This window comes from Pinus tabuliformis, chromosome 8 (genome assembly GCF_031772625.1).
Source record: "Pinus tabuliformis cultivar Carrire ecotype Pingquan chromosome 8, CPIR1, whole genome shotgun sequence".
In the NCBI taxonomy this organism is placed as follows: Eukaryota; Viridiplantae; Streptophyta; class Pinopsida; order Pinales; family Pinaceae; genus Pinus; species Pinus tabuliformis.
The window spans coordinates 1,689,563,710-1,689,573,388 of record NC_142294.1 but is presented as its reverse complement, the minus strand read 5'-3'; the positions used below and the strand labels follow the sequence as shown (position 1 = coordinate 1,689,573,388).

At 34.3% G+C, this 9,679-nt stretch overlaps 1 protein-coding gene across 1 annotated transcript; it reads left to right on the top strand.

The window, feature by feature from the left end:
- Positions 1–8,700: 8,700 nt before the first annotated feature.
- Positions 8,701–9,288, top strand: LOC149242737 (F-box/kelch-repeat protein At2g44130-like). Its single transcript, XM_089370979.1, has one exon. The coding sequence runs from the start codon at positions 8,701–8,703 to the stop codon at positions 9,286–9,288; it is 588 nt and encodes a 195-aa protein (XP_089227105.1).
- Positions 9,289–9,679: the final 391 nt, after the last annotated feature.

The following is a 9,679-nucleotide window of genomic DNA, read 5'->3' as shown; positions in this document are numbered from 1 at the left end:
CCTTCCTTAATGAATTCTGGCCCTCCTCGGCGATTTTTCACTAAATTGCAATATCACAACCCCGCAAGATTTTTGCAGAGGTAGCCACTCTATTCTTATGATAGCTAATAATGCGAGATTGTGGGATGCGGGATTTCCCATCGCTGATATGTTGTACCACTATACTGCCACGTGTAGGAGAGAGAAAGGGGGTGGCTTGGCCTTTGTTTTTAATCAGTTTTTTAGTGTAAATTTGCCTTTTCCTTCCTCGATGCTTTAACACTACCAATGGTCCCCCCCCGCAAATCCTTAAGGATGGCCCATCAGGTATTGTGGGGGGCCATGTGGACTACGTGATGCGGGACTGCTGTGATGGCGGGACTACAGGGTCGTTAGGTTGTGGGACTGTGGGATGCAGGACTGATCTGACTGCGGGACTGTGGGGTCGCCAATTTTCAGGATGCGAGATTGCAGGATGCCCTCATATTTGGTCATTTTCTTGGTTTTCAAGGCTTTCCAAGTGTGATCTTCAACATGCTCTAACTTTTGATCCACAAGTCTATTCATGGACTTCTATATATCGTTGGAAATATTTTTTTGAAAACTAGGCCATTGGGAGGGTCTGATTTAGCTCTGAGATCTTCTGTGGCCTGGGAAAATTGATCCAAAATTCATTGTTCTTGGGCAACCTTTAACCAATTGAAACCCAAAATGCAGTGGGTGACAAGAGAACCCTAAATTTTTATATAGTTTCTATATGGTTTTTATGAGCTACTAGGGTCTATATTTCTCCAAATAGAGTTTTGGATGGAAATGGGTAATTAAGGCTTACAGATGAATCTAGCCAAATGTTTATGATTGCCTTTTGGAACTTATTTGATGACTAGAATCCCTTTTGTATGTTTTAAGAGACTATGAGTAGGGTTATGGTGGTTTTGGATGTATTATGGAAACAAGTTCTAAGAAGGGGATTGAGTGTCCCAATTGATCAGTTGGCAAAAGCAAAGAATGGGAAATGACATGAAAACTAGTGATAGTTGGTTATATGGTAGTTATTGGTGATTTAGGATAGTTTTTATAGAAACATTGATTGTAGGTTGTCATAATAATTTATATTGATATTGCAGCGATAGTGGTTGTAGGTTGTGGCAGTGACTGTTGAATTTATAGTGAGAGAGATTATAGGTTGCATATTTCAATTGTAATTTAATAATGTATGATAAAAAAGGATCCAATTTGGAAATCACATGACATAGAGGTCAACAAGGAAGTTAGATAAGGAGGTATATCCCTCCATTAATGTTGAATCCAAGAGAATGTGGGATCCTCAATCAAGTTGGAGCCTAGAGTACGTTGGAGCCCACTCATTATTGAGGTTGGTGTCTCAATCATATTGTGCCTAGAGTACGTTGGAGCCCACTCATTATTGAGGTTGGTGTCTCAATCATATTGTAGCCTATACTGAGAAATTGCATGCATCTTTCAAGGTTGGTGCCAAAATATGGTAGTCTACTATCACAAGTGGTATTTGAATTTCTAAGGGTTGGTTGTCTCCAGCAGGTCATAGCCTAAAAATCTATGTAAATAATTGAATATAAAGAATACGAATATTTAAGGTTTTCTCCCATATGGGTTTCCACATAAAAATCTTGCATTGCTTTATGATCTGATGGATTTTTGATATGTTATTGATATGAACATGCATTTTTAAGTTGATTCTTATGGTTCATTTTAATATGGTTGTATGATTATGAAAAGTTGTTAAATGGTAAAATTGATCTCACATTGATTTGTCACCCCTCTTAGTGTTACCTTTGGGCCAACAAGAGTTACAGAGATATTTCTCTAAGTATTCTAATTACAAAATCTACATCTCTCCTCTTTGGAAATGGAGAAAGAACTCTTTTTTTCAAATGAGGATAAGTAACTAATAAATTTAGATTCACTTTTCTCTCAAGTAGGTACAACCAATTTACTAAAATTAGAAAATAATTATCTTAACAAATCCTCTCACAAATATCTAATACCTTTGATATTAAATCTTATCAAAACCTCCATGATTCTTCTCCATTGAATGTGATTGAATAATTACAAAATAAAATTCCTCAATTCTTCTAGAGTTGAGGAGGAAATTCGAATTTGTAGCTAGATGGTCAAATATCACTTTGTTGGAGTCTTCAGATATGTCTATAAAAATCTTATAACACTTCCACCTTTTAGATATAACTGAAAAAATGTAATTTTTCTAATATTATAATATTAAACTCACTCAAAATACTAAATTAAATTCTTTGGAAATAATAAATCTAAAACCATACATAATGCAATTTGAATGTGATTAAAATTGATGAAAAAGAGGGCGAAAATATTACATTTTAGTGTGCCAATAGTTAGGAAAGTTGTTAATGAAATGAGGGAACACCAACTCAAGGATCAAGAAGAATGAAAAAGTACATTTTCCAATGGATGGGAAAAGATCTATGTAGTTAGCTATGATGGGCCCTTCATTTGTACATTTAAAGGACCATCTATAACCTCTATCACCTAGGAAAAACTTGCATTTTCAACCTTGATTATTATGCATTTTTTATTTTTACTTGTTATTTCTTATGTTGGGTATGTTATGAGAGATTTAATAATATTATTAATTTATATGACCCTTGGTAACCTTCACATCCTGATTTGGACATATTTTTCAAGAAAATCAAGCTCCTACAATAGCCACTAGTAGCCTACTATGAAGGCAACGTCCCTGTATTGTCGATTGTTTGGTAACACTTATAGGATTAGAATGAAATCAAATTTATAAATAGTTGGAGAAGAGGTAGCTATACACAAATCCTTAGGGAACCAACTGCCATGATTTTAGGGATTTTTGGAGGGCAAACAACCCTCCTATTAAGGAGGATTCTCCCTCAACATTTTGTATATGAGGGGAAGCTAAGATAGTGGGAACGGATATTTTTTTTGGGAGCCAAGAACAAAATTCATTTTTTTGGTATTACATCCTTCTATTTTCATTTTCTATAATGTCAATTTAATATTAATGGAAGGATAATCCCTTTTGGCAAGAATTTTGCATTGATTTTATTCATGCTTTGTAAGCAATTTTTTGATGGTCTACCTATAGGCTTTCTGGAAACCCTTATTGTGCCTTATATATTTTATTTATATATGTTTCTTTAAGTTATTATCATTTCTTTTGTTGTAATAGTCAAGTATAGCAACATTAACACAATTTTATGTTTCAGTAGATGCTTGGAATATGATGTTTCTTAGATTTTGAGTGATGGTCATAGTTTCTATGAGTTAGAATTAGTTTCAACTATTTTTTTTCATGTTTCTTTCATCTAATTTGCACACTTATTTCAATTCTATAAGTTTCTTGTAGAGTTCCAAGTCTTCCTATAGAATTATAGAGCTTCTTGTAGAACAAACTTGGGATTTTTGGTTTTGCATAATTTCTTTTGATTTCATGTTATTGATCTACAAAACACCTTGATTAGTGAATTTAGCCTCATTAAGTGAATAAGGTATAATTGAAGAAAAGGTTGTCACATGTACATGATTGGCTACAAGATCACAAATTGTCTTATTATTGTTTTTTTGTGTAATTTTATTTACTTTTGTACAATAGTATAACATAAATGATTTCCTTGCAACATAGGGTAGTTATTTGATTGCAAGTTATATTTTTTGAATCCCTAAAACTTTATGTTCTTACATTTCCATTCCTATAGCTTTATTTCGTTTATTTCATGTAGCTTTATTACTGTGATTTCAATTCCAACATTTTGATTCTTGTATTCTCACCTCTTGCTAGGATAGGCCAAATGAAGTGACTATTGACGAGAATAACCACTCTTCTCACTTTGTTAGGAATACAATTATTTCATAGACTAGTATGCATTGATAAAATAAAAACAAATGAATTTCATATGAAATGCATAATACTCCTAAGTTTGTATGAAGCCTAAGTTGACATATTAAATTTGAGACCCCAATGGATACAATATTACAGTTAGACTATTGATGACCATCACATGTATGAGATAGTAGTTAACATACCATGGTTTAGGCATCTGAAAGAGTTAAGGAAAAAGATGTGAGATGAGATCATCATATTTCTAAAGGAGGATTGGAAGAACAAGTTTCAATCTAGATAGGTAAGCTTGAGAACTTGTGTAAGTTGGAACACAAAATATCTTAGAGGGTATCTCTCGGTGTAACTACCCATAAAGGGAAACAAAACACCCTTGAACCTACCCATTTCTATGATGGCTTCGTTGATCTAGTTACTATATAGCATTATAATCATATCATCTAGTGATAAAATAGTCATAGCTTTTCGTTCCACTACTGTACACAAAAGAAGAAAGGTCTTATGCTTTTTTTGCTTACTTTATCTTTAGGGATGTTCATCCATTTTTGTGCTCTTCAAAAAGTGTAATATATTGACTCAATTTTGGGAAAATTTTGAGAACATATAAACTAACTCTAAAACAATCAACACCCATCCAAAACCTATATCGAAGGATTTTTAACTTTCCCACTACCTAATAGTCATCTATAGCCTCACATGTCTAAGGTAGATTATGTGTTGCATGTGGATCATGATTATCTTCTTTATTCAGAGGTGTCACCACATTGAACCCCAGTTCGTAATGTGGGGTCCATGGGGGCTGGTCGTAGTCAATCTGGGCCATTCATTAGATGGAGATATGATGGTAGAAGTTATGTTTAATTTACGGTTTTTATTCCTAGAAGGAAACGCCCTCGGTATATATGAGCGAACTGTATTGCGTCTATGTATATATGTATTTTGAGTGAGAAAGAGAGAGGAGATTGTGCGAGAGCGAATAGGGAATTACAATAGATCTGTTGTAGGTTGTATCTCTTCAGTTTGTTGGATAATATAAAAGGAAGGACTGCCTATTTCTCCGTGGATGAAGCCCAAATTATGAACCACGTATATCTGTGTCTCTCTGTGATGATAAACCCTGTAAATCACTGGAATGGGTATAGTTTTCATAAAACAGTGGGATGGAAATAAATGGTTATTTAAGGAGGTAAGGCATGTTCTAGATCTGAAGAAAAAAATAATTTCAACAAAACAGTTGGGAGGTGAAGGCTTTGTAACTACTTTTAGAGAGAAAACTTGGAAGGTCACTAAAGGATCCCTTGTAATAGCAAAACGAGAAAAGGTTGGTACATCATATTTATGCAATGGTATTTCTATTTATTTTAATGCTTTAATCTCTACATGAGAAGATACGACATTTTGGCATCATAGGCTTGGGCACATGAGTGAGAAGGGGATGCAAATTCTTCACTCTTGAAATTTTTTGTCAGGTTTGAAGCATTTTGAATTAAAATTATGTGAGAATTGTGTTTATGGAAAACAGAAGAGAGTGAGATTACTCAGATTTGGGAAATAAAAGAAGAGTGAAAAATTAGATCTTGTGCATACAGATGTATGGGGACTTTCTCAGGTATCATCTCTCGTTGGCTTTCGTTATTATGTTATTTTTATTGATGATGAAACCAGAAAAAAATTGGATTTATTGTATTCAAAATAAATCTGATGTATTTGATACTTTCAAGAAATGGAAATCTTTGGTTGAAAATGAGACAGGAAAAAGGTTGAAGTGTCTCAAATCAAACAATGGAGGTGAATATTGCAACAAAGAGTTTGATATTTATTTTTCAAAGAAAGGAATTCACAGAGAGAAGATAGTTCTAAGAACACCACAAGAAAATGGTGTGTAAGAAACGATGACTAGGACAATCATGGAGCGTGCAAGGTGCATGCGATTGCATGCAAGACTTCCTTTACAATTTTGGACAGATGTTGTAGATATTTTTTTTATCTAATAAATAGAGGGCCTTCAAGTTCCTAGGATGGTGGTATTCCAGAGGATGTATGGACAGGTAAAAAGGTAAAATACTAATTTTTAAAGACTTTTGGGTGCAAAGCCTTTGTCCACATTAATAAATAAATTACAACAAAGCTTGAGGCAAAATCAAAGAAATGTACCTTAATTAGATATGGTGTTAATGATTTTAGTTATCACTTTTATGATTATGAAAAACACAAAATCATTAGAAGAAGGGATGACATATTCAATGAAATCTTTTTATATAAGGATTAGTTGCAGGAAAAGAAATAGGAAAAAGAAAATAGAGAATACATAGTGTTTGATGAGATCAGAAAAAAAAAGTTATGGTTCTTTAAAATCATAATGATCAACAACCAGAACAATAGCAAGCACCTAGAACACCTAAAAGTGGTGTTAGAAGTTCTACCAGAATATGTAGACCCCTTGAACGATACCCTCCTTCATTATGTTATGTATTGTTGATTAATTTTGGTGAACCAGAATGTTATGAAGAAGTAGTGTAGGTAGAAATGAGGAAGAAGTGGGAGCAAGCCATGAAAGCAGAGATGGACTCCTTAGCACATAACCAGACTTGGGACTTAGTCACGTTGCCTACAGGTAAAACATAATTGTAGAATATATGGGTTTACAGGTTGAAGGAAGAAGATGGAGGTAGAAAAATGTATAAAGCTAGACTTGTGGTGAAGGGATTTGAACAGAAAAAGGGTATAGACTTTGATGAGATATTTTCTCCTATTGTTAAAATGACTTCAATCAACACTATTTTAAGTCTAGTAGCAACTGAAGATTTGCATCTTGAGTAGTTAGATGTCAGACAACCTTTCTCCACGGGGATTTGGAGGAAGAGATATATATGTAGCAACCACAAGGATATGAGGTAAAAGGGAAGGAGAAACTAGTGTGCAGGTAGAAGAAGAACTTGTATGGCTTAAAACAGGCTCCAAGGCAGTGGTATCTAAAATTTCACAGGTTTACGTGTGATTAAGGTTATACTAGATGCCACTCTGATCATTGTGTTTATCTCAAAAGGAAAAATGATGGAAACTATATTATATTGTTATTGTATGTAGATGACATGCTTGTTGCGGGTTTTAACATGCAGAAAATAAATATGCTAAAAAAAAAATTGCCGAACTCATTTGCAATGAAGGATTTGGGTGCTGCAAAACAGATCCTTGATATGAGAATAACTAGAGACAGGAAGAATAAAAAATTAACATTTTCTCAGAGTGAGTACATAGAAAAGGTGTTGAAAATATTTAACATGAAAAATACAAAACCAGTTAGTATACCTATGGCTAGCCATTTCAAACTAACGAGGTGTGTCCCAAGACTCAATAAGAAATAGCTTATATGTCTAAAGTTCCATATGCATTAGCAGTTGGAAGCTTAATGTATGCAATGGTATGCACAAGGTCTGATATTGCACATGTAGTGGGAGTTGTAAGAAGGTACATGAATAATCCAGGAAAAGAACATTGGATGGCGGTGAAGTGGATTCTTAGGTATTTGAGAGGTACCAAAAATAAAGAATTCTGCTTTGGTGGTTCAAACATTGCTCTACATGGATATGTTGATGCAGATATGGCAGATGATAGAGATAACAGGAGGAGCACAACAGGGTATGTGTTTACTGTAGGTGGAACAACTGTTAGTTGGGTTTCAAAACTGCAAAGTGTTGTTGCACTCTCAACAATGGAAGCAGAGTATGTTGCTGCTACAGAGGCTAGTAAAGAAATCATTTGGTTACAAAGGTTTATGGATGAATTAGGTAAGAAGAAGGAGTTAGGCAAGTTACATAGTGACAGCCAGAGTGCCATACATCTTGCAAAGAACTCTGCATTTCATTCCAAGACTACACATATACACATCAAGTACCATTTCATATGTTTAGTGTTGGAAGATGGATAATTGAAGCTCTAAATATAAAAAGTTGATAATAAATTGACATTAAATGAGTTAAGGGTATAATAAAAATATGTTGTAATAAAATGAAATACTTAATTCATTTAAAAACTTTAAATTTCAAAATTAACTAAACCCATTTCATGGCCCCATCTATATATCTATATATATATATATATATATATATATATATATATATATATATATATATATATATATATATATATATATATATATATATATATATTAAATGAGTTAAGGATATAATAAAAAATATGTTGTAATAAAATAAAATAAAATATTTAATTCATTTGAAAACTTTAAATTGCAAAACTAACTAAACCCCACATATGTATATAATTTTCAGCTATAAAGGTCAACCATGCTAGTGTGGAGGTTATGATCTTTTACCTAAAGCATTGACATGTAAAAGTATTGACATGTCAAATTTATATTAAATACTTTATTATAATATGAATTAAAAAATGATATATTTTTCATAATATGAATAAATAGCTTTTAATATATATATATTATTGCCCAAGGGGAGTCTGGTCATAATAGTTGTTACATAAAACATTGCCATGTAAAAGTATTGACTAATATTAAATGCTTCGATATATTGTGAATTAAAAAAATATATATTTTCCATATTAGGAATAAATAACATTTATTGTGGTTTGTGAATAGACATAAGGGAACTCCGTTTCTTGTCGGTTTAAAATTAGGTTTCTCACTTCTCTACTATGTATATTTGATTGCACTCCTTGTCCGTTTAAAATTAGGTTTCTCACATCTCTACTATATATATTTGATTGTAGTTTTCCTTTCTGAGTTACCGTGGTTCACTTTCTTGTTTATTTCATTATATGTTGTAAGGCTCTGGGTAAACTCGATCAATCAACATATTTGTGAAATGGAGGTTATTCCGCAGGATGTCATTCGAAAGTGTTTTCTGAAGATGCCTTACAAATCATACGATACTCTGAAAGATGTGTGCAAAAGCTGGGAGCCTATACTCAGTAGCCCTACTTTCTATGGTGACAGGAAGAAATGTGGGACGAGCGAGCATCTACTTTGCTTCGTTCAAAAAGAAATCAGGAGTCCCATCCTCCGACTTGTAGTAACGGTATACGACCTTGTGAAGGCCACCTGGGAAAGGCTACCTCGAACCGATGACCCCCCCAATACTCAAATACCAATATGCTATCAGTTCATTGTTGTGAATTGCAAGCTACTTCTCATAGGCGGATTCCACCTGCCCACAGCAACTTTGATGAAGAGTGTTTATATTTACGACTTTGTGTGTGTGAGATGGCATCATGGAGCTGACATGTTGACACCTCGAGCATTATTTGCGTGCTCTATCTCTGTTTCCACCGGGCTTGTCTATGTGGCCGGCGGGATCGACGAGCTTGACAATCCTCTTGCCTCTGCAGAAGCATATGACGTGGAGAAAGACAAGTGGGAAATATTGTGTCCTATGATCAAAGCGCACGGCTAGGGAAGCCGCAGTGGTTTTGTCGAAGGTAAATTCATGGTGTTAGACGACGAAGGGAAAAGTGCAGAAGTTTTCAATCCTTGTGTGGGAACATGGAGAAGGGAACATTTCATGGGAGAACTGTAGAAAAGTTGTGTCATTTCTTCTTCTTCTGGTTGGGGGGGAGTTGTGCGAATTCACCGAACACGAACAGGTGGAAAAGTATGACGCGGGGAAGGAAATTTGGAGTGTTGTATCTACTCTTCCCATTCCCCATGATATTGGCTTCTTCTTTAGGTTCGGTACACAGTGGCGTGACCAATTTTTTGTAAGCGGAGTGGGAGAACGACTACCGCCTCCCAACCTAGTGAAACATATATCTTATATATTCAATATGTCAACCAAGCAGTTGATG

Bases quoted from the DNA above. Each gene is read 5' to 3' on its own strand.
- LOC149242737 (XM_089370979.1), top strand. From the start codon at position 8,701: ATGGAGGTTATTCCGCAGGATGTCATTCGAAAGTGTTTTCTGAAGATG.